Here is a 25,902-nt window from a genome sequence, read left to right as displayed (position 1 = left end):
TCAAAGTACCTGGATTCCCATGAGCCACCTGGGTTAATCCGATGATCCTTAGTAAACCTGATGGAAATATCCCCAAGAGATGGAACACTCACAAACAGTAACTTAGTATCCTTGGCATGCTCTCTGTCGACAAGAGTGATAACACCTGCCGAGCATGTTATAGGAATTCAGTGTTAAGGACTGAGTCACATTTTCATTTCAGCATTTTTCTATCTCTTGCTTATGTTGTTCAGTCACTAAGTCATGTCCAGCTCTTTGTGACCCCATGGACTGTTATTTGCCAGGATCCCCTGTCCATGAGATTTTCCAGGCAAGAATACTGGAGTGGGTTTCATTTCCTTCTCCAGGGAATCTTCCTGACCCAGGGATCAAACCTGCATCTCATGTGGATTCTTTACCACTGAGCCACCTGGGAAGCCCATCCCTCTCCTATAATATTAACCATATTTTGCTTTAAATTGTTTGCTTGGTTTATGCTCTTCTACTCCCTGATTAGGTTGAAAACCATTTGAAAGCTGAAGCCTATTTTAGTCGTCATCCTATAGTACCTATATGTAACTTATACAACCTCAGACATTTTCTATAGAAATGACATTTCTAAGAGTTACATTCTCTAATATAATAAAATTTTAAAAGGGTCATTCTCTAAAAGACCCTAGACCAGTGCTTCTCAGATTTTAATATGCAAACAAAGCACCTAAGGATTCAAATGAGCATTCTGATTCTGTGGGTCTGGTGGGATTGGGGACTTACTATTCCACAGTTCTGTCAAACTTTCATGTGATGCCCCTACTTCTGGATCCTTGTGTTGAGCAACATGGTTTTAGGAGAACATTTCCTTGGGGCTGAGAAATTCAGGTTCATGTTTAAACCAAAATTCATCCCCCTACTCCTGCCCTGCTATTCACAGTAGGCAAGCTGGCTGCCAACAAACTATGGGAAAACACACAAAATACTTAAGCACTGAGTGCTTCTGCTGCTGCTGCTGCTAAGTCACTCAGTCGTATCCAACTCTGTGTGACCCCATAGACAGCAGCCCACCAGGCTCCCCTGTCCCTGGGATTCTCCAGGCAAGAATATTGGAGTGGGTTGCTATTTTCCTTCCCCAATGCATGAAAGTGAAAAGTGAAAGTGAAGTTGCTCAGTCGTGTCCAACCCCATGGACTGCAGCCTACCAGGCTCCTCCGTCCATGGGATTTTCCAGGCAAGAGTACTGGAGTGGGTTGCCATTGCCTTCTCTGCAAGCATTGAATAGTGCACACATTAAAAAACATAACAGCACTCAATTCCATTTCTGTCTCATAAAATAATGGACACAGTTTCTGATAAGTGCTGTGATATGTTCATGTTTATCAGGTTCATGAGTCTGGTCAAAAGACCTGGAAATACTGAGTAGTTGTAACGTTATCACTAGCACTTGGCCAGCCTGGGGGAAGGAAGATACAGAATTCTGATGTTTGCTTTTGTTGCAGAACAGGTGCCATGCGTCTCTCGTTCCATTTCCTTTCTCTCTGTCTCTCATCTGTGTCACCACACCCACGCTTGCTGGATCACAGCTGCTGGCATTTCTGCTAGTCATGCTTGTTGGTTCTGAGCTGATTGAGACGAACAATGTCTTAACCTGTCAAAATAAATAAAATTGCCTCTGGAAGCCCGACTAGAATGTACTGGACAAAAGTCCTGGGGTTTTCATTGGGAAAATTCAGCAGCCTTCATTACATCCTTGTATGTCTTGTAGCACAGACCTGCTTAGATTTGCATTCTGCTTTAAAGTGTGCTCGAGTTTAGGGACTTTAATAAAAGGATATTGATAACACCAAACACAGATTTTTCTAGTGAAACTAAAACATAGTTTTGCATGATCTTGAAATGTGCAGTTGTATATTTGGGAGAAGATGGTTAGATGGCTGAATTTAAAAATTATATAAGAAGCCATAGACTTCTAGGTGATATTTAATTCTATTTTTAATCCACAACTTTTGACTAAAGGGTCACTCTTCATAGTCACATAATGAAGTTAGTAGCCATGGAAGTTTCATGGTCTGTATGTTCTGTGCCCTGAGAGGTAGGGTCCTTGTTGAGGGTTTAAGGACTAACCAGTTGCATGCGTACCATTGACACACACGTCTGCTGCCCTGTCTCTTCCACTTCTTGCTTGTTTCCTGGTCTAGCAGAGCTTCTCAGCCCTGCCGTGGCACACAGCTGAGGGACTGATGGTATTCGGAGGGTACCTGAGAGTGAACGGAAGCGGCCGTTTGTGGCTGGAGGCAGCTGGCCAGGGGCTCTGAGGGATCAACAAAACTCTTGACTCCTGTTTCCCAGGCTCACCCTATCAGACTGGGGAGTCCTGCTTTATACTTACTCTTCTGACCTTGGTGGAATCGGATTTCTTTGCATTACAATGTCGTCAGTAGTCATTTTTAAGTGGAATTGCTTAATTTTAAAAGAAAAGTCTTTAGATATGGCAGGAAAAAACAAGTAGTAGAAAAAGATATGTAGTCTGATGCCTAGTTTTATGAAGTTCAAAAACAAGTGAAAATGCATGTATTGTCTGGAGATACACACACATGTGCTAAAGGAAATCACGATAATTACAAACAAATTTCATAATAAATAGTTCCTTCTGGGGTCGGGGGCAGTGAAATTGGGTAAGGGAACCCCCACAGAGAATTTAAACAGTGTTGGTAATGTATGAGTTTTTCAGTTGGATATTGGGTATATTTAGTGTGGTTGTTGGAGAAGGCAATGGCACCCCACTCCAGTACTCTTGCCTGGAAAATCCCATGGACAGAGGAGCCTGGTAGGCTGCAGTCCATGGGATTGCCAAGAGTCGGACACGACTGAGCGACTTCACTTTCACTTTTCACTTCCATGCATTGGAGAAGGAAATGGCAACCCGCTCCAGTGTTCTTGCCTGGAGAATCCCAGGGACGGAGGAGCCTGGTGGGCTGCCGTCTATGGGGTCGCACAGAGTCGGACACGACTGAAGCGACTTAGCAGCAGCAGCAGCAGTGTTGTTGTATGCTTTATAACCTACACATATATTTTTCTTTCGATAATATATTTCATACTGAAAATAAATAAGTGAAAAATAGAAAAGGTCTTGGCACAATTCTCATTCTTCCCAAATTGTATTATTAATATGCTAGAATTACAAAAATAATGTAACAATATTAAGGAAAAGTTGGAGTGAGGGAACATGGGTAACACCAGTCCCCTCACACTGCTACTGTTGTTGGATTTATTATCTTCTGGTAGGAATGTGTATGTTCTTGGGGCTTCCTCAGTGGTAAACAATCTGCTTGCCAATACAAGGAGGCCCAGGAGATGAGGGTTCAATCCCTGGGTTGGGAAAATCCCCCAGAAAAGGAAACGGCAACCCACTCCAGTATTCTTGCCTGGAGAATTCCATGGACAGAGGAGCCTGACGGGCTACAGTCCATGGGGTCACAGAGAGTCATACACGACTGAGCACGCGCACACACACGCGCACACACACTTATGTTCTTAGTTATAATCATAATGTGTCATTGTTTATTTTTATATTACACAGTATATTGATGGTCTTTATAACCACTGATTTTAATGGCTGAATAATGTTCAGGGAGTGGTTCAGTTCAGTCGCTCAGTCGTGTCCGACTCTTTGCGACCCCATGAATTGCAGCATGCCAGGCCTCCCTGTCCATTGCCAACTCCCAGAGTTCACCCAAACTCATGTCCATCGAGTCGGTTATACCATCCAGCAATCTCATCCTCTGTTGTCCCCTTCTCCTCCTGCCCCCAATCCCTCCCAGCATCAAAGTATACTAACCACTCTTCTATGGTAGAAAATTCAAGTTGTTTCAGCTTTTCTGCCATTAATGTCCTTCTTCATGGTTCTTTTTTTCATTCTACAAATAACTTACCCATGTGTAAGGCATTCTGCCAGCTGCTAGAATTATAATGATAAGCAGAAAGAGCCATAATCTCTGTCCTTGTGGAATCTAGAATCTAATGACTAACAGTTCTTGATGGCGTTTTCACATTAATCTTTGAACTTTAAAAAAAGTTTTTTGAGTGAATTGTAGATTTACATGCAGCTTTAAAAAATGTATAGAGAGATCCCATATATACTTCATTCACGCTGTTTCCCCCAATGGTAACATCTCATAGAATTGTAATTCTGCAACAGGAATTGATGCATTGACACAGTCCACCAACATTGATTCTTTGTTGAGCTACTTGTCCCTTAAGTAATGGGGGCCTATCAGAGCTTTCTGATACAGAGAGATCACTCCATGTGAGGTCACTCCAGACAGTAGCTCAGTGATGCCTTTGATCCATAGAGTTGATCGAAGGCATTTGGAAAGGATGGAACACACAGCGGATAGGTAAGGTACGTATGGACTTTAAGCCTAATGCCCTGATCTTACTACTTAGCTCTCAATATTAAATACATCTCCAGATCTTTAAAGTCATTTTCAGAACCAAGAAAAATCAAGCAATAATGACACCCAATTCGGGTATGTTTAGAAAGGAAACTAGGTCTTAGTGCAAAGCGAACCAGGGAGGGAAGTATCTGTGCGGTTTACCAGCCTTGCACTTTGAAAGAGCAGGATTCTGCTTGCCTGTCACCCTCCCTCCCTCCTAAGCACACATACACACACCTGCACACACCTATGAACACCTGCACACCTGAGCTGCTGTTCTGATTCACGGGAGACTCTGGTTCTGGGTGTTTCTTAGGCTCATGAGCCTAAGGTGAGAAGCACGTGGGCCTTGTGGTTGAATGTGTTTTGAAGTGGCTTAGTGACTTTTTGGTTACTTGTGTGTTTATGATTTAGGTCTTGCTCTTAGCTGTTGAGATTTTTATTGTTTTATTTTTTTTTAATGAATGGCATGGTCCTCACTAAGGGAAGTGTGAGGTCCAGGAACCCCCAGGGTCTGAGCAGTCATTGTGCTGGGTGTCTGTGGCTGCTGTTGACGTTAGCCCAGTGAGGACTGACCTGCCTGGAGGTGTGGTTGGTGGCGGAAGGGTGCACCAGGGTGACAAGGCCTGCTGTCCATCAGCCTTCCATCAATGCTGGGGGCTTCAGAAGCAATTCTACTAAGTTTGCTCTCTTTTGCTTTTGACTTTTTCTGTACCATTTCTCTTTCTTTAAAAAAAATTTGCTATCTGACCTTTTAAAATATTTTTACTTATTTGTTCATTTGTTTATTTTTGGCTGCGCTGGGTCCTTTTGCTGTGTGGGCTACTCTCCAGTTGTGGTGTGTGGGCTTCCCATTGTGGTGGCTTCTCTTGTTGCAGGGCATGGGCTCTGGGGTGTTCAGACTTCAGTAGTTGTGGCTCCCAGATTCTAGAGCACAGGCGTAGTCGTTGGGGTGCACGAGCTTAGTCGCTGGGATCTTCCTGGATCAGGGTTCGAACCCATGTCCCCAGCATTGGCAGGTGGATTTTTTTTTTTTTTTCAAATCACTGAGCCACCAGGGAGACCCTGTCCCATTGCTCTTTAACCTAAAGTCTAAAATCTTTAACCAAGAACAGTCTAAAATCGAAGCCTGGTGTGGTCTAGTTGCTGCCTACCCCTTGGAGACCCACCTGGTGCCAGGTGACCCCCGCCCTACTCTGCAGTCCACTTACCCAGGCCGCCTTCCAGGTCTTCTTTCCATAGCTGCATGTTTTGCCCTCCAGGTCTGTGGTGCTATGTATGTGTTCTGCCTGGATCGCCATCTGCCCACCTTCTCTCCAGCTGCAGTTGTCAGGCCGCCTGTGCATCCCTCGGACACCCTATGTATGTAGGCAGTTCTGGCTTACATACAGCATCCGCATGGAGGCCCTCCGCAGCCTGTCAGACCAAGTCTCAAGCCACTGCCACGTGCCTCATAGCACTCAGAACTTTCCATTTACGATGGTGTTGTGGATTCTTGATTTGCTGATAGTGGTGCCTCCCACCCTACCCAGACTGTCCTAGAGATGATGGCTCTGTCTCTGCTCGCAGCTGATTCTCTAGTGCCTGGGCTGGTGTCTGGCACATAGTAGCTTCTCAGTGAATATTTTCTCAATTAATGAATTAACTCAGGGAGGTGGCTGCCCTCTAAAATGTCCTTCGGGAGCCTGACATAGAATTCATTATTTTAAAAATGGAATTAGTGGGAATTTCCTGGCAGTCCAGGGGTTAGGACTCTGGGCTGTCACTTCCGAGGGCCTGGGTTCAATCCCTGGTTAGGGAACTAAAATCCCACCAGCCTTGAGGCACGGCCAGAAAAAAAAAAACCAAAACAAAAAAAATAGAATTAGCCTATTTATAAAGGTCCAGTTATATATTCCTATAAAATTACTGACCTGTCCTTGAAGTCCGTGACTGTAATTTGTTTGTTTCTTTCAGGTGGGGACCAGGGTTTACTGAACACGTTTTTTAGCAGCTGGGCAACAACAGATATCAGAAAACACCTGCCATTTATTTATAACCTAAGCAGCATTTCTATATACTCCTACCTCCCAGCATTTAAAGCGTAAGTGCAAAGGATTTAACCGTGGTGTGGGATGGTGAGGGCAGGGGGTGCGGTTCATATTTGGGGAGGGGGGTTCCTCAGTGTCATTCTTGGGGCAAAAACAGGTGGAGACTTTGAGGAAAGTCCTTTCTTTCATAAGAAACTTGGCTGTGATGGGGAGGGGCCTTGCTGGTATTCATCACTTTACGTTTGGAGGAACCCAGAGGGCACTTTGCTACCTGTGGGAAAAGGTTCCCATTGGTTCCTGGAAGCCAGGCCCTCTGATGAAGCATCTCTCTGTCATGGTCAAGAACACTTCTGCCTTGTACAAGCTGTTGAGCCTCAGCTCTCTAAAATGAGGGTGTGAACAGCTCCCTCCGTGGTTGGGGTGGGGATGATATAAGATGAGTGGTGTCATGGTCAGGCTCGGGGCCTGTGGAGCTGGCCTCCCTCACTTCACGTCTTGGAGAAGCCACTTCCTGGATGGTTACTAGTTACTGAACTCGCAGCTTAGTAGAAGTTGCGCTTGTTACTGAACGCTCATCCTCAGTGTCCTCCAAAGGTTATTGTGAGCACTAAGGGAGGTGGATCAGTCAAGAGTCTGCCTGCAATGCAGGAGACCAGGGTTGAGCCCTGGGTTGGGAGGAGTCCCTGGAGAAGGAAATGGCAACCCACTACAGTATTCTTTGCCTGGGAAATCCCATGGACAGAGGAGCATGGAAGGCTGCACAGTCCATGGGGTCACAAAGAGTCAGACATGACTGAGCCACTCAGCCTACCTAAGGGAGGCAATCATGTGAAGAGCTGAGAGAGGCTGGCCTCCCTTTGTTGTGGTTCAGTCACCAAGTCGTGTCTGACTCTTTGTGACCCCATGTACTGCAGCACACCAGAGTTCCCTGTCCCTCATTAACTCCAAGAGTTTGCCCAAGTTCATGTCCAGTGAATCAGTGATACCATGCAACCATCTCATCCTCTTGTTGACCCTTCTCCTCCTGCCCTCAATCTTTCCCAGCATTGGGGTCTTTTCCAGTGAGTCAGTTCTTCACATCAGGTAGCCAAGGTATTGGAGTTTCAGCTTCAGCATCAGTCCTTCCAGTGAATATTCAGGACTGGTTTCCTTTAGGATGGACTGGTTGGATCTCCTTGCAGTCCAAGGGACCCTCGAGTCTTCTCCAACACCTCAGTTCAAAAGCATCAATTCTTCGGCCTCCCTTAGCATTTAGTAATAGCAGGAGATGCGTCCTCTCTATCTGGGAGGTGGTCTAGCAATGCAGGCAATCTCCCAGCCTGAGGAGCAGCGTGTGTGTTCTCATTCTGCCATTTCCCTGCAGTGTCGGGAAGGCTCTTGGCTTCAGTCCACCATATGTAAAAGGAGGAGGGAAGTAATAACCTCCCTCGTCAGGCTGTTGGGATAAAGCAGTTCATAAACACAAAGTGCTCAGTGGACATTTGCTGTTTTTGCAACGTGCTCATTTCACAGTGTTCCCTGTGTATTTCTAATTCAGCAGCTAATACAGCCCAGTTAAAAGTGCTTGTCTCCCAGTGAGGGCCGGAGCCCTGTCCTTTAGGCTCTGACTCATTCGTGTGCAACCAAGATGATGATTCAGGCTTCTTGAGCAGAGGCCAAGCTGTCAGGTTGATCCTGAGACAGCCGTGAGCAGTGACACTCTCTGCTGAGTTGGGCTAGGCTCGTGATCTCTATATCCCGCATGGGCATTCCTGAGTGAGCAGAAAACAAAGGGTCTTTCACTCCTTGTGTTTCATTATCCAAAGTCCCCTCTAGATATCTTGCCCTGCGGTAATGAGCATGCCTGGCTTTTTGAGGCAGAAATGTTTCCTTTTGTGTTCTTTTCTGGGCAAACGCTGTCAATGTTACCCAGCTAAAGATTACAAGTATTTTGTGTTCTTTCCTCCCTAACTGTTCTCTTAGAGTGTGTGTCTCTGACATATTGCAGCCTCTTCCTTTCTAGAACAAAACAGACAGCCTCTCAGACATACCAACTGTGGTCTGAGTAAGCAAACAGAACACAATTCACTGTCAAGGGATGAAATAGGAGATGCATTATCTTTGCCTCTAGTCCTTGGCCTTGTGAGGTACAAGCCTGTCTTGCTTTGAAGTGTGGACTTGATTTTCTCTAGTTTTGCTTTTAATTTTCAGATATACAGCAAAGTGATTATTTTTTTCAGATTATATTCCAATAAAGGTTATTACAAGATACTGAGTATAATTCCCTGTGCTTTACACTATATCCTTGTTGATCTTTTTGATGTAGTTTGTTAATCGTAAATTCCTAACTTGTTCCTTCCCCTCCCTGTTCCCCTTGGTAACCATAAGTTTGTTTTCTATGTCTGTGAGTCTGTTTCTGTTTTGGATATAAATTCATTTGTGTTATTTTTTAGATTCTATATATGAGTGATAACATAGAATATTTGTTTTTTTGTCTGACTTACTTCACTAAGTATAATATTTTCTCTGTGCCTAATTCTTATAACCCTTATTGCCTCATAACTAAAAGTGTTCCTACAAACTGTGGTCACTTGGTGGTTGTTCAGTCACTCCATCATGTCCGACTCTGCAACCCCATGGGCTGCAGCACACTGGGCTTCCCTATCCTTCATTGTCTCTCAGAGTTTGCTAAAACGCACGTCCACTGAGTCAATAATGCCATCCACCCATCTCATCCTCCGTCATCCCCTTCTCCTCCTGCCTTCTATCTTTCCCAGCATTAGGGTCTTTTCCAGTGAGCCGGCTCTTCGAATCAGGTGGCCAGAGTAGTAGAGCTTCAGCTTCAGCATCAGTCCTTCCAATGAGTATTCAGGGTTGATTTTCTTTACGAGTGACTGGTTTGATCTTGCTGGACAAGGGGCTCTCAAGAGTCTTCTTCAGCACTACAGTTTGAAAGCCCTCTAGAACTGAATTGCTCTATAAGAGGGCAGTTGCTTAATTTAATTGACTAGCTTCAGCTGGGCAAGCAAAGGTGAGCGTACAAAAGAGAAAGAATCATTAGTGGTGTGAGCAATTCTGGGCCTCTTTCCACTCAAGTCTGCTCATCGAGCTTGTATCCTGAGATGACTGTACTGGGGAAACATGAATTTGACATCCTCCCAATTGGACTCGGTTCCCAAACCGTGTTGATGCAGAGTTTAAAGATTCATATTTTTCATGTAACATGGCCTTATTTCCACTATGGTTCATTCAGAGATTCCCTCTGATTTTCATTTTCCTACCAACGTTGAACTTACTGTCCCTTTAGTGATAAGCCTGGTTTGCACAGACATTGCTTGCATTCATTTTATTTTTGACAAAGAACAAGAAGCAGGTAGAGCCGAGTTAAATTATTTGGGGAGAAGATAGACTTACTTGCTGGAATCTTGGCCACCTCTCTCAGAATCCCAGTGGTTTTTATATCCTCTAAATGAATTTCCCAGCACAACAGTTTGGGATCTAAATTACCAAAATGGTTAGGATGGTTTCTTCTTCCTGACTCTAGAAATGAGTGCTAATTTTGGACATCTGCTTGGTGTATTGCCATAACCGTAGTGTGGATGACGCACTGGGAGGTTAGGAGCAGCCCCATCACTAGCTCGACGTCAGCTGGCGTGTGACCTGACGGGAGTTAACACTGCCTCCGTGCTGCTCTCCCTGGGAGGTGTCAGCTCCACAGTTTGGTAATGAGGCTTCTCAGAGAGATGCCTTGCCTTTCCCCATTGCTAGTTATTTAGGGATGTGGAAACCAGATCACAGAACTCATTTTCCCTTCCCTTTGCCAGAAGATTCTTTTGTTTTATTTTGCAGATATCCGTCTCCAGAGAAATTTTTCCTTACACTTTTGTTACAACTGGGAATGGCTAAAAAGGCAGGCAGTTACATTTTCTTTTTTAAGTTAATATAAAATTGTGGCCCAAATCTTTGAAGCTTCCCTGGTAGCTCAGTGGTAAAGAATCCGCCTGCCAATCCAGGAGATGTGGGTTTGATCCCTGAGTCAGTAAGATCCCCTGGAGAAGGAAATGGCAACCTACTCTAGTATTCTTGCCTGGAAAATCCCATGGAGCTTGGAGGGCTGTGAGTTCCTGGGATTGCAAAGAGTCTGATACAATTTAGCAACTAAACAGCAACAGAGACAGTCATGAACTCTTGGGCTGCCATCGCTACCTGACCAAGAACCCTGTGCACAGCTGAAAACTCAGAGTGAATTCAAAGCCCCACTGCTGGGCGCAGGATAACCTTGCTGGCCTGCAGGACCGAGTGGCTCTGTGGTGCTGGCCTTCCCCGGGGCAGCACAGCTGGTGGCAGGTGGAATGAAACTAAGGAGTGGTTTAGAGGCTTCATGGAAGAAGTCAAGAATTTGGCTCACCACTCCTAGCAACCGTGTGCCTTGAGAATGCCGAGACAGTATTTAGATGCCCCAGAATCTCACCACCTTGGATGTCTTACAGCAATGTAGCCTTTGCTCTTACATGAAGTTTCTGCAAAAGGACAGCCTGACATGAATCAAAATTAACATGAATTTGAGCCCCAGGGGTAGCATATCTAAAGCCTTTCTCTGCAAACTGTTTGGACAGAACAGAGCACAAAGGAAGCAGATGTACTAGTTTTACCACTTTGAATGGATTTTCAAACATAGCTTCTGAAAAACCAAATTAATAATATTTTCTGTAACAAAAGATCCTGTTTAATACTGCATAACTTGAGAACCAAAATGCTTGGCTTAGAACTTTTCGATTAATTTGTAATATATGTGTTGAAAAACAAGCTCATAAATGTATTTCTTAATGAAATAATATTTCTGAAAGTGCCTCGCATAATGTTTGGGAAATAGCAGGCTCCTAGTTAATATTCGTTTCTTTATGTTTTCTCCATCTGGAGGGCCTGTTTTATCCAAATAGCATAGATTTTGGCTTGTACATAATGCTGGGTGAAATCTCATTAGTCTTTTTAAAATCAGCCATTTAGTTCCATTTTTTCTTTCTATTAAATCCACTGACTAAAAGCTGTTTCGGTTATATTATGCTATATAAAATTGACCTAAAACAAAGATAAAGAATTCTATGGTATTGTTTCAAACTGCCATACATTTTAATTGGTCGAATTGATTGACTAAAAAAACTTGATTTGTCAAATAATTTCCAAATAAATATTTTTAACTTACCCTTTTTCAGTTCAGTTCAGTCACTCAGTCATCTCCGACTCTTTGTGACCCCATGAATTGCAGCATGCCAGGCCTCCCTGTCCATCACCAACTCCCAGAGTTCACTCAAACTCACGTCCAGCGAGTCGGTGATGCCATCCAGCCATCTCATCCTCTGTCATCCCCTTCTCCTCCTGCCCCCAATCCCTCCCAGCATCAGTCTTTTCCAGTGAGTCAGCTCTTCGCATGAGGTGGCCAAAGTACTGGAGTTTCAGCTTTAGCATCCTTCCTTCCAAGGAAATCCCTGGGCTGATCTCCTTCAGAATGGACTGGTTGGATCTCCTTGCAGTCCAAGGGACTCTTAAGAGTCTTCTCCAACACCACAGTTCAAAAGCATTAATTCTTCCGCACTCAGCCTTCTTCACAGTCCAACTCTCACATCCATACATGACCACTGGAAAAACCATAGCCTTGACTAGACGGACCTTTGTTGGCAAAGTAATGTCTCTGCTTTTGAACATGCTATCTAGGTTGGTCATAACTTTCCTTCTAAGGAGTAAGTGTCTTTTAATTTCATGGCTGCAGTCACATCACTTCATGGCAAATAGATGGGGAAACAGTGTCAGACTTTATTTTGTGGGGCTCCAAACTTACCCTTTAACTTGAGTTTAAATATGATCTAAGACCTGGCCTAGTGATCTAATCTCAGAAACTATATCTACAGACCCAAAATATTTCTTTCCATTTGTTTGCTGCTTTAGATGTTTCAGAGGATGTTCATATCCATTATTTATTTCCCAGAAATGTAGCTTATTCACTAAAACCTTTTCTAGCCTCTTTAAAGTCAGTATTTTCTGAAAGTGAAATTGAACCTTTGGTGTCCTCATTTCGGTTGTGTACACATATTTCTGATGTGGTTGTTTTTCCTTGATCCCTAAGAGACCCCTGGCTCCAGTTCTGCCTGGGACTGCTGTCATTGAAGATAGAGACCATCTGTGTTCATTTCTTTCCACACTCCTCCATCTTCACCTAAAACCCTGAGGAGCTGTACTTGGTATGGCTCTTATTTTTTCATCCATTTGTTGTCTTCTTACTGATTATCCAGCATGGAGCATATGGAGGGTGCCTGCCTTCTGCTCACAGAGGACCTGAAGAATGAATGAGGGCGCTGTAATCTAATCAATGTGGCAAATGCTTAAGCATGCAGAGCTTCCTGTACATCCCATGGTACAGTCCAGCATGGTTTGAGTGTCGAAGAATCAAGTCTGTGGTTCCACGGATGTCTTCTTTCTCCTTTCTGGGTGTCAGGGGTGCCTGCCGGGCCCCAGGTGCCCCATGTCTCAGCATAGCCATCGGGTTGTTCTGACTTCACCTCTAAGCACCTGTCGGGTGGTCTGTCCTCAGATCTTACTGCTGCAGCCCATTCCGCTACCCGGGTCCTCATCATGAAGCGGGAAGCTTCCACGACAGTCCCATTGCAGCCTTCAGAGGCTGCTCTGACAGTAGGCACAAAAGGGTCTGAGGACATGGGCAGGACTCGGACTGAGAAATGCCGTCTCACAGGAGAGGGAGCTCGTGGGAGGGGAAGAACGTGGGGATTGAGTGGAAGATGCGGGCGCTTCAGAGGTCTCAAGCTGGTGGGCTACAGACTGTGTTTGTCCCACGGATATGTTTTGTCTTCCTAACATAATCTTCTTTTTTTTTAATTTTCTCAGTTATTAATGCTTAAAATTAGGGAATTTCACATGAAATGCAAATTTCCAAGTCCTTAAAAAAAAAGATCTTTAGCAGGATGTAGAAGAAGAGTGTCAAAGATATTGTTACCAGCATGGGGCCTAAGCAGCTGGAACAGAGGAGCTGCCATTTCCCAAGATGGGAAGACTGTGAGCAAAGCCGGTTATTAGGAGCAGGGACTGACCAAAGATGTATCCAGTGTGTAAAGTTGTAGGGCAAATATTAAGTTCAGGATAGAGATCGGGTAAGACATTGCCACAGGAGTATCAGCATATAAGTGATATTTATAGCTGGGAGACAAGATGATATCAGCAAGAGAGTGGTTATGATACAGAAGAGTCCTGGAGACTGAGCTCTGAGACGGGAAAATGTGGAGCAATAAGAACAAGAGACCAAGACCAGCAAGGCAGCAGGAAACCCTGCAAAGTGAGGTTTTGCACAAGGCAAACAAAGAAAACATTTCAGGAGAGGGGGCAGTGATCCATCCATGTCAGATGCTATGGTAAGCCAGGTAAGAGGGCCGCTGAGAAGTGGTCCTGGACCTAGAACGTGGGGTCACCAGTGACTTTGGCAGGGACACGCCTGGTGGAGGGTGGAGGAGAAAACCTTACCACAGCAGATCCAAGGGAAGGGAGAATTGGAACCTTTCTGAAGCATTTAATTAAAAGAGAGAAGAGAAAGGGACTCCTAACTGGATGGGAATGTTGGACCAAGAGACAGTGGTGGTGGTGGTGTTTTAAGATGGAAGCAGTTACAGCATGTTTGTGTGTTGATGGAAATGATCCAGGAGGGAGAGAGAGCCCTGAAAAACCTGGAGGGAGACTTGCTGAGTGATGCCCTTGAGAAGGTGAAAAGGAATGTGTCTGAGTGCACAAGTGGAGAGGTTGGCTTCAGACACGGGGAGGACGGTTGTGTGGGCATGGATGCAGGTAGGTGGCTGTGGTTTTTTGATCGAGTGAATGAATGAGCAGTCAGCCAGAAGAGACTGAGAGTGACACGCTACCCCCAGGAGAGTCTCCCTAGTGACCTTACCTCATGGGGCTCCCTCTGCTACTTTGTGAAGAGTAGCCAACCATGTAGGTGGCGGAGTTGACAAGGTCCAAGTTGAGGTTATTTTTTTTTTTTAATATTTGTTTGTTTATTTATGGCTGCACTGGGTCTTCATTGCTGCGTGTGGTCTTTCTCTAGATTCAGTGAGCGGGAGCTATTCTTCATTGCGGTGTGTGGGCTTCTCATTGCAGCGTCTTCTCTTGTGGAGCACAGGCTCTAGGGTGCAACAGGCTCAGTAGCTGCAGTGCTTGGGCTCAGTTGCCCCGCAGCATGTGGGGTCTTCAGGTATGGAACCTGTGTCCCCTGCATTGGCAGGTAGATTCTTAGCCCCTAAACCACCAGGGAAGTCCCAAGTTGAGCTTATTAAAGTCTGGGTTTGAGTACTGATGTTGTTGGCATTTCCAGGGCACAGTTGGAAGGGTTATTTAATTTAGCTTGAAAGGCAAAGAAAGATTGGGTGGGTCCCTGGAGGCTGCAGTTGGTTGTTTCTGGGTAGCAGCTGTCTTCTGGTGATGGGAAAAGCACTCACCCCATGATCCCCCCTCACCAGCTCCACTCTCTACATGACCAGCCCACCCCATGGGCACTTGGCTTTATAACTCTTGATCTACATTGTGAGTGGGCAAGAGGAGGAAATTTTTGGTGAGAGAGGAGAGGTGGCTGGCTGATCGACTATGGGAATTGGTTTGGGTTTGTGTGTGAGAGGGAATCCGAGAAGACACGAGAGTGAGTAGCCACAGATCAGAGAGCATGAGTCACTGAAATGGTCCGAGGATGATTGGCACGGCGGCCACATTTCCTGGGGAAGGATTGGGCTGGCAGTGCTGCGTGTCTCTTCTTGGAACCTGCATGAACAGTGCACGCAAAGAGCTTCGTGAGAATTGAAATTGCTCCTGTGTGCACCGTCATGGGTTAGTTCCCATTCTGCTCTGGCCAGTCCTGTCGTCTCATCCACACCTTACCGGCTGCATTTCTCAACTGCTAAACTGGTCGTGAAAATTCTATCTGATCTTTTGGTAACACCAGGTCACAGGGATTATTTTAACGGCTAACCTAAGCAGTATTATTGCTGGCTTGGGTTCAAACTATGTCTTGTGATCTGGACGTCACTTTTGAGATTCTATCAAGTTAAAATTAGAACACTTATTTTAAGAGATGTGTGCAAGCTGAGACAAATCCCCAGTAGTGGGTCAGAATGAATGGCTCTCAGTAATTTAGAGACAATTGTGATATGTACCCATTTTTTTTTCCTGGCTGGTAAAATTTGGTGGATAAATCGGGCAGTGAGTCAGTGATTCTTCTGGTTATCCTTGCACTGAATCGAGGTCAGTTGAACTTGATCTTCTGATATCAGCATGTCCCCTTCTTGTTCACTGCCTACTTTGCTTTTGACTAAAAAATCGACCTACATTTTGACTGTCGTACCTGTTTGGCCTTTGGTAAGGGAGAGAGATACCACCAGAAAAACACTCTGGATTTCTCTTCTCTAAGAAACACCCCTCCCCCAAATTTGCTTTTAAGCTAAATTGTTCTTTTAAGCAGAAGTAATTTTCCCTTTTCTTATGACCTGTGCCCACTCTTATTTCATTTCACATGGTTATTTTGGACTTTTTATAAATGGCTGAAGAGTAAATTGGTTAAAATGATAGAAAATGATTTTTAAAAACAGTCCTCAGAGAACATGATTGTGACAAACATAATTACATGAAATCCATATCTAGATGAATGGAAATTCCGGATACAGAAACTGAGACCTTTTGCTCATCTCTTTTGCAGACAGACTGTTCTATCATGAAAGCTAATAGAGCAGACCGTTCAGGCTACTGTGTTTTGTAATTAAATACCATTCTGTTTGTGCAGTGAGACCATGGTTACATAAACTATGTAACTGACAAACCTTCATATGTGGTGGTCAGGGTTAGGCCTAATGAGGCCGCCCGCCCCTTTCGTGGAGCCCAGGGCAGCCTCCGGTGATCTCCAGGAACATCCTTTGGGTGACTACCTTTTGCACAACTGCTGAGTCTGTCTTCACTTCCTCCCACCTTTCTGTCTGAGCCCCATGATTCCCACTCAGCAGCTGCTTCTCTCCCCACCCTCGAAGGGCCCAGGGCAAAACCTTCAGTGACTCACCAGGCCTGTTCTTCTGTTCATCCTTGCTCTGAAACTTGTTTTTCTCCCACCCCTGTTCATTCCCACAGATCTGTCAGGTAGGTGGCACTGAGGTTAAAGTAATACCTCAGCACCTAAAAAACAAGTTCTGATTCCTGACTGTGCAGAAATAGGGCTGACTGTAGAATGAACCTGTGACATCGGAAGCCTCCGCACCATGGGCTATAAGCCCAGCATCTTCCTCTCTCACGTATCTCTCTGCTGTCACCTCCTGGATCCTCGTGAACTCTTTCCAGTCTGCTCCCCAGTACCCTGGACCCAGTCATTTTTTTCCCAAGAAACACCTCACATTGGGCATTTTGTGACTTGTTTTGTTGCTGGAATTTGAGTAGCTGTTGGGGGAGTACGTCACACTGGGCAGGCTTCCACAGTTCTGCTCACCTCTTGACCCCCACCCTGCCACCACCGCTTACCAGCAGCCAAGGGATTCCTCACCTTTGAGCAGAAAGAGCAGTTCACCCCACATTTAGGACCCTTTTGGAGAAGGAAATGGCAACCCACTCCAGTATTCATGCCTGGAAAATCCCATGGACCGAGGAGCCTGATGGGCTACAATCCATGGGGTCGCAAAGAGTCGGACACAACTGAGTGACTTCTCTGTGTGTTAGGACCCTTTAAGAGCTCAGTTTCTACCTCTAACAGACTTATCAAAGAACTCTCTTAAAACCAACACCGCTCTATCTAGGCAAGGACACTCCAGTGAATAGAATTTTTCACATTGTTAGGGTGGAATGTGAAGTCCTAGAGAAAAGAAGTCCCTCCCCTGGCCACAGAAGGTAACGGTGACTTAGCATTAAAGAAACACTCAGGCACCGTGGATTCATGAAGGAAGAGCCCAGGCCTGAACCACAGTGAAATGCAGGGTATGGTCTGTCCCCAGTGGCATTCCTGTTGACTAGAAGGCCATGGGCCACGTGGGCAGGAATCCAACGGGTGGGAGCTGGGTGTCCAGGGAGGTGGCAGAGGGCTCTGAGCCACCTCGGGGCACAGGCAGAACCAATGTACGCTTCTGCCTCCCACAGACAGTGGGCAGTCCTGCAGGTAGGCGGGTTTGCTGCTTTGCAGTGGCATTCTGCTGTAGAATAGACCATTGTGCCTTCCTCTGCATGTGCTCTCATGGCCCAGTTCATGGAGTGAGGTGCTGGGAAGGCCCCTAGGCACTGCCAAGCACAGTCCACCTGAGAGTCCCTAAGAAGCACCATCCACTTCTTGCTCTTGTTTTCCCCTTTCCCCCTAAACTTTATGCAGACTGCATCCTTCTGAGAACAGTTTTCAGACAGTGCTAAGTTGCTTGCTCTCTAGCTTCATTTCCTGTTAATTACTTCCTGCTGCTATGTCCTTGACTGTATTGGGGATATTTCCAGGGTTCGTTTCCAGCTTTGATATTGACTGTCTGTTGTATTAGTTGCTTAATCATGTCTGACTCTTTGCGATCCCATGGACTGTAGCCCGCCAGGCTTTTCTGTCCACAGAATTCTCCAGGCAAGAATACTTGAGTGGGTAGCCATTCCCTTCTCCAGGGGATGTTCCTGACCCTGGGATCAGTCGTGGGTCTTCCGCATTGCTGGCAGATTCTTTACCATCTGTGCCACCAGGGAAGCCCAACTGTCTGTAGGCAAGGGGTTAATCTGTGGAGTGATACTCTGAGATTATGTCCTTAATAATTCTGGAAATGTCTTACAGCCTGGCTATGGTGGAGAACCTTGGCTCTAGAGCCAGACTGCTTTGCTGAAATCCTAGTCCTGTTATTCACCAGCCACATGATTCTAGACAAGTTAATTTCTTCCTACCTTGGTTTCCTCACAAAGTTGTTTTGGAAATTAACTGAGGTAAACCAGGCAAATGTTAACCAGTGCCTGGCACACGTGAGTACTCAGTGCATGCTCAGTCACTTAGCTGTGTCCGACTCTTTACGACCCCATGGACTGTAGCCTGCCAGGCTCCTCTGCCCATGGAATTTTCCAGGTAATACTCAAGGGAGTTGCCATTTCCTCCTCCAGGGGATCTTCCTGACCCAGGGATTGAACCTGCATCTCCTGAATTGGCAGGTGGATTCTTTACCACTGAGCCACCTAGGAAGCCCTGATAGAGGTTAGCTCTTCCGATTACTATTGCCTAAGCATGTGTGAACTATGAGGAGAGTGGGCTGGAAAGGAATAAAGTTCATGCTGTATTCATGTTTTAATATTATTTTTCTTAGTGTTGCTGTCTCTCATGTAATGACTGTACATGACATTTAAATTAGGCTCAGCAGGTCATGGGTTGAGACATTGGTTGGTTAATAAAGGAGAAGCCTTTAAGTGCTATTGCTTCAGGCAGGGAAGTCGGGGCAAGAGGGGTGAATATCAGAGGAGGTGGGAGGGGGCCCCCCTCTCACGGGTGCTCTATTCTGGTTTTAGGCTTAAGTGTACTGCTAGGCTGAGGCAGGGCCTGTTGTCCCTGCCTGGCCCCCGCTGCCCCAGAACACAAGTATCAGGTCTCTGGGATGGGTTGCCCCCTCATCATTAGAACATTTGTTGAAGGCACTTCTCTTAATCCTGCTCATCTTTCTCAGGCCTTGACTGAGCCTCTTCCGAAAATCCCCACCTGCAGTAATTGCTTCGGAATGTCCATAGCACGTAATGTCAGCACTGCCCTGCTGGCTCTGATGTGTTGCCTGCTTGTTCTATTGTTCTTATTTTTATGTGGATGACTCATCTCCATGTTTGGATAAAGGCTCTTGGGGCTGCACACTGACCATAGTAGTGGTGCCTTACATGGAACTGTTGGTTATTTAATTGATCGCCCTAGTGGTGGTTTAGTCGCCAAGTCATGTCTGACTCTTGCGACCCCATGGACTGTAGCCTGCCAGGTTCCTCTGTCCATAGGATTCTCCAGGCAAGAATACTGAAGTGAGTTGCCATTTCTTTCTCCAGGGGATCTTTCCAACCCAGGGATTGAACCCAGGTCTCCTGCATTGCAGGCAGATTCATTACCTGCTGAGCTACAAGGGAAGCCTGTCTATGCACAAATTTGAGCATTATGATTTATCCCTTCAATAACATTGAGAGTTCTTGTGTGTGATGTGCCCAAGTATGTGAATGCATGTAAAATATACCGCATGTATAAAATAAAGAGTATGCTTGGGAATCTCAAGTATCTACTCCATCATCAGAAGAAGTGCTTTGAGGGTAGATAGTTATCCTTAGGAGGAATTAAACAGTAGACTCTTTTTGTGCTTGGTTTTGGAGTAGCAGCATGGCAGGATGGTAAGAACTTAGGCTTAAGAGAGGGACAAGACCCCATCACTGCCACTAAATAGCCCTATGACTCTAGACAGCTCAGCTCTAGACCTTCCATTTAACACATTAGTAACAATCTACCTGGCAGGACTATTATTATTCCCAAATATGTCCTGAAAGAATTTGGACCCCAGATGTTGTTGTTCAGTTGCTCAGTCGTGTCCAAGTCTTTGTGACCCCATGGACTGCAGCACCCCAGGCATCCCTGTCCTTCACCATCTCCTGGCATTTGCTTAAATTCATGTCCATTGAGTCATTGATGCCATCCACCCATCTCGTTGTCTGTCATCCCCTTCTCCTGCCTTCAGTCTTTCTCAGCATCAGGGTCTTTTCTAATGAGTCAGCTGTTCGCATCAGGTGGTCAAAGTATCGGAGCTCCAGCATCAGTCCTAATGAATATTCAGGACTGTTTTCCTTTAGGATTGACTGGTTGGATCTCCTTGCAGTCCAAGGGACTCTCAAGAGTCTCCAACACCACAGCTCAGAAGCATCAATTCTTTGGCGCTCAGCCCTCTTTATGATCCAACTCTCACATCATTACATGACTACTGGGAAAACAATAGCTTTGATTAGATGGACCTTTGTCAGCAAAATGTCAGATAATGATAGCTATATAACAGGTCTCTGACATTAAAAACAAAACAAAAAACCTGTAGGAGATAAGAAAGGTTACATGAATAGAGTTTGCGTTGTTTTGATCTGCCCATCATGCTCAAGTACTTCTGTTGCCTACAGGATACCTCCACTAAAATATGACACTTGAACCCAACACCCAAGGATCTGTCCCATGTTACCTTTCCTATTAGAGCTTCCTGAAAATGACAGTCACTCAATCATGTCCAACTCTTTGCAACCCCATGGACTATACAGTCCATGGAATTCTCCAGGCCAGAATACTGGCGTAAGTAGCCTTTCCCTTCTCCAGGGGATCTTCCCAACCCAGGAATCGAACCCAGGTCTCCCACATTGCAGGTGGACTCTTTACCAGCAGAGCCATGAGGGAAGCCCTCAGAGCTTCCTCAGTTCAGTTCAGTCGCTCAGTCGTGTCCGACTCTTTGCGACCCCATGAATTCCAGCACACCAGGCCTCCCTGTCCATCACCAACTCCCGGAGTTCACTCAAACTCATGTCCATCGAGTCAGTGATGCCATCCAGCCATCTCATCCTCTGTCATCCCCTTCTCCTCCTGCCCCCAATCCCTCCCAGCATCAGAGTCTTTTCCAATGAGTCAACTCTTTGCATGAGGTGGCCAAAGTATTAGAGTTTCAGCTTTAGCATCAATCCTTCCAAAGAACACTGAGGACTGATCTCCTTTAGAATGGACTGGTTCCTTGTAGTCCAAGGGACTCTCAAGAGTCTTCTCCAACACCACAGTTCAAAAGCATCAATTCTTCGGCGCTCACCTTTCTTCATAGTCCAACTCTCACATCCATACATGACCACTGGAAAAACCATAGCCTTGACTAGACACACCTTTGTTGGCAAAGTAATATCTCTGCTTTTGAGTATGCTATCTAGGTTGGTCATAACTTTTCTTCCAAGGAGTAAGCGTCTTTTAATTTCATGGCTGCAGTCACCATCTACAGTGACTTTGGAGCCCAAATAAATAAAGTCTGACACTGTTTCCACTGTTTCCCCATCTATTTCCCATGAAGTGATGGGACTAGATGCCATGATCTTAGTTTCCTGAATGTTGAGCTTTAAGCCAGCTTTTTCACTCTCCTCTTTCACCTTCATCAAGAGGCTTTTTAGTTCCTCTTCACTTTCTGCCATAAGGGTGGTGTCATCTGCACATCTAAGGTTATTGATATTTCTCCCGGCAATCTTGATTCCAGCTTGTGCTTCTTCCAGCCCAGCGTTTCTCATGATGTACTCTGCATAGTAGTTAAATAAGCAGGGTGACAATATACAGCCTTGATGTACTCCTTTTCCTATTTGGGACCAGTCTGTTGTTCCATGTCCAATTCTAACTGTTGCTTCCTGACCTGCATACAGGTTTCCTGCTTGTCTCTAATTGGAGGACACTCAGTCTGGCATACACATTCTCTGCAGCCCCTGCCTAGCAGACCCTGTATTACCACCTGCTACCCAATGCCTGTCTGCTGTACAAGTTTTTAAGTCACATCCTCTATCTCACCACCACCTGCCCCACTGACCTTAGCTGTCAGTGACCTCTTTGCCTCTGAACTCCTTGCTATTCCCATCTTCCTTTTGGCACTTGTATTCACCTTTATCATTATTTCGTTTTACATGTATAGAGTCAGACACGACTGAGCGACTTCACTTTTACTTTTCACTTTCCTGCATTGGAGAAGGAAATGGCAACCCACTCCAATGTTCCTGCCTGGAGAATCCCGTCCCCCAGGGACGGGGGAGCCTGGTGGGCTGCCATCTATGGGGTCACACAGAGTCGGACACGACTGAAGTGACTTAGCAGCAGCAGCAGATTATATACATAGGACAAACAGAATAGGACCATTCTTAACTCTTACTTTTCTTATATTATGATATATAGTGTGTGTGTATTGTGAAATATAGTATATACACAAGAGGATATACAGAAATGTTCAGTTTTAAGAAACATCCACCACTCAAGTTCAGAAGTGGACTATAGCCAGCATCTTAGAAGCCTCTTTTTGTCTCTTTCCTATCACAGCTTCCCCTCTCTTCTCAAGATAACCAGTATCATGAAATTTATATTGATTACGGTTTTCTGCTCTTTAAACAGTACTTTTTTTGTTTGTCCTTATGTAAGTAGATTCATATGTATGTATCCATATTTACATACATATGAATACATACCTGTATTCATATTTCTATTTGAATTTGTATAGTTTGTTCACATTTTAAAAATCAGTCATCTGTTGGCTACAGGATGTGTATAGCTACAGTTCATTTATTTTGGTTGCTGTATTGTATTCTATGATATTAGAATACCAGAAGTTGTCCTTAAGAAAACAGAATGGATGAGGAACCATCAAATTTCAGTGACATTCAACAGTCAGCAATGTATTTCTTGCTCATATGTTAGTGACTAGATTGGGACAGCTCTGATTGTCTCAGCTGAGTTAGGAGCCAGGCCACAGGTTTTGATCCACATCTGTTGCGATCATCTCATTCTTCTGGAACATTCTTCTTCTGGCAGAAGTTGTAGCTTCTCAGGGAGGCTGAACAGAAACAAGCAGTGCTTTTAGAAGGCACACTGTCCCTTCTGCGCATTTCATCAGTGAAAGCAAATCATGCAAACACACCAATATCAGGGAGGCAGGAAAGAGATTGGGCAAGAAAGTGAACGTTTGCAGAACAGTAAACTAACCTGATGTGTGGCAGTTCTGGTTGTTTCCAGTTAATGACTATTTCAGACAGTGCTGTGCCTGTGAACGTTTTATGTCTCCTGTTGTGCACGTGTAGGAGTTTCTCTGGGGTTCATGCCTCGGAGGTGAGCTTGCTTCTGGGTTGTAAAGCGTGAGCATTTTCAGCTTTCCTGGGTGATATCAAATGGTTCTCCAGGTGGTTGTACCTTCTCTGTCCTTGCATGGGTGCTCAGTCGTTTCAGTCGTGCTGACTCTGTGCAACCCCGTGGACCGTAGCCCACCAGGCTCCTCTCTCCATGGGATTCTCCAGGCAGGAATACTGGGGTGGGTTGCCACGCCCTCCTCCAGGGGATTTTCCCAACCCAGGTATCGAACCCACATCTCCTGAGTCTCCGGCATTGCAGGCAGATTCTTTACCACTGAGCCACCAGCTCTATCCTTGGTGGATCAGTATTTGGTTGTTGCACTGATCCACTGTTACTTTGGGATTTTTGTGTATATTTAACATACAATTGAGGACTTCCTGGTGGCTCAGTAGCAGAGAATCTACCTAGTGTAAGAGCTGCGGGAGACTTGGGTTCAGTCGCTGGGTCAGGAAGATCCCCTGGAGGAGCGCTTGGCAACCCACTCCAGTATTCCTGTCTGGAGAATCCCATGAACAGAGGAGCCTGTCCGGCTCCAGTCTGTAGGGTTGCAAAGAGCTGGACAAGACTGAGGCAACTTAGCACTCAGGCAATGTACAGTTGAATAATTTTAGAAGTAGGTCTAAAGTTTTTTCAGTGAGCTCAACTTTTCTAACCACGACTGAAGGATGGAAGGCGCACTGTCAGTGCTCAGAGTTCACTAACTGTGTCAACTTGTGTTCCCTTGGCAGATTTGGTGCAAATGCCAAAGTTGTGCATTTCCTAGGACGAACCAAACCATGGAATTATACTTACGATCCTCAAACAAAAAGTATTCAGAGTGAGTCCCACGATCCCAATATGACTCACCCAGAGTTTCTTAGCCTGTGGTGGAACATCTTCACTACCAGCGTGTTACCTGTGCTTCAGCAGTTTGGCCTTGTCAAAGACACCCGCTCATATGTACATGTGGTAGGTTCTCTTTTTTTCCTTCAGGTAATTTGGTGTTTTGTTTTTAAAAACTCGGTATACGAGTAGAGACAGACTTTTTAGTGGTATTTTGAACAGAGAGATAAGCAAGACTTTGTGGAAAGAAAACAGTGTTCATCTTAGAGGGGGAGAAATATTACCAGCAACGATTAAAGCAGAAGTAGATTTTGTGGCAAATTTCATTAGACTTGGGAGCACAAGAAAGGTTTTTAGAGGTTTAGACTGATAGATGTATCTGTATATATATCCATATGTTATAACTATAAAATTCTTAGTCCATTGTCCTAAGACTGTGAGATTATTCCTAAAGTAGTGGTTTACAAAAACAAAGAATGCCCCAGTTCATGTTTTAGAAGCCGAAAAATTTTAAATATACCTATTTTAGTTTTGCCATTTGTGTAGAAGAATATTTTTCAAGTGAAAATTACAATAACAGGAACATACAATAAATACTTTTCTGGGATTATTTTGAGTTGGTGTGTTTTACTCCTCTGGTTATATAGGATTTTAGAAAAATCCCTTTGTAAGAAGAAGATTACATAGTAACATTTACAGTTACATCCTGCTTACCATCTTTTCTGACTTTAAAGGTCTTCCTCTGAGGTTGGTTCTTTTGGAAGAGTTGGAGGAGTATAGGAAATTAAACTTTTATGTTACGTATTAAGATATAAAGAATAAAACTAAATGGGTGAATTATAATCAAGTCTAAAAGATCAGTTAATTACCTTGCTATAATATAAGAGACTATAAAGTTAGATTTTAGTCATTTCACTTATGAGCACTGGTGCAGAAATATAAAAAGGAGAAAGTGAAAAACAACACATTCTTAGACTATTTACTTTATATGGACCATGAACTAATATTTATACAGTACTTGGAATATTGCCTTGTACGTAGGAAGTACTTATGAAAAGTTATCTATTCTTATTTAACCCTTATAACCACTCTGGCAAGTAAGTATTTTTGTTAATATCCCCTTCTTATATATTAAAATTAACTGAGACTTGGGAGAAGGCAATGGCAACCCACTCCAGTACTCTTGCCTGGAAAATCCCATGGATGGAGGAGCCTGGTGGGCTGCTGTCCATGGGGTCGCTAAGAGTCAGACACGACTGAGCGACTTCACTTTCACTTTCCACTTTCATGCATTGGAGAAGGAAATGGCAACCCACTCCAATGTTCTTGCCTGGAGAATCCCATGGATGGAGGAGCCTGGTAGGCTGCAGTCCATGGGGTCGCAACAGAGTCGGACACGACTGAGGTGACTTAGCAGCAGCAGCAGCAAAGAAGTCCCACAGCTTCTCCTAGTTATGTAACAGACTAGCAGTAGCAGAGCTGGGACTCACACCCAGGCCTGAGGGACTGTGGTCCTTGTGAAGAGCCTTGTGAGAGGGGGACTCTGTGAGAGGCTGCCTGTGTCGGTCCTGTGGCAAGTGGAAGGCAGAGGCAGGACTAATCCAGGGGAAGGACAGGTGTTGCCGCAGCTATATAGAATCCCATGGAATATACCCAAATACCTTGGAATTCTAGAATATTTAAATTTATACATATATACTCATACTTACACATATAGCAACAGAAATAGGTAATAACACGTTCTGCTCTCCCATTTTCTCTGTTAAAAGCAATACCTGTATGTATG

General features: G+C 44.8%; 1 protein-coding gene across 1 annotated transcript in view; it reads left to right on the top strand.

The window, feature by feature from the left end:
- The window catches only part of GYG1 (glycogenin 1), a 39,990-nt gene that overhangs the window by 12,140 nt on the left and 1,948 nt on the right, over nt 1-25,902 (top strand). Inside the window, exons 5-6 of the mRNA XM_055569395.1 lie at nt 6,366-6,492; nt 24,023-24,242. Coding sequence (XP_055425370.1) covers nt 6,366-6,492; nt 24,023-24,242 — 347 coding nt within the window. The remainder of the gene's footprint in view (nt 1-6,365; nt 6,493-24,022; nt 24,243-25,902) is intronic.

Source organism: Bubalus kerabau, chromosome 2, assembly GCF_029407905.1.
Source record: "Bubalus kerabau isolate K-KA32 ecotype Philippines breed swamp buffalo chromosome 2, PCC_UOA_SB_1v2, whole genome shotgun sequence".
Taxonomy (NCBI): domain Eukaryota; kingdom Metazoa; phylum Chordata; class Mammalia; order Artiodactyla; family Bovidae; genus Bubalus; species Bubalus kerabau.
Note: the sequence above shows the minus strand (reverse complement) of the source record. Positions and strands in the feature narration are given on the sequence as shown.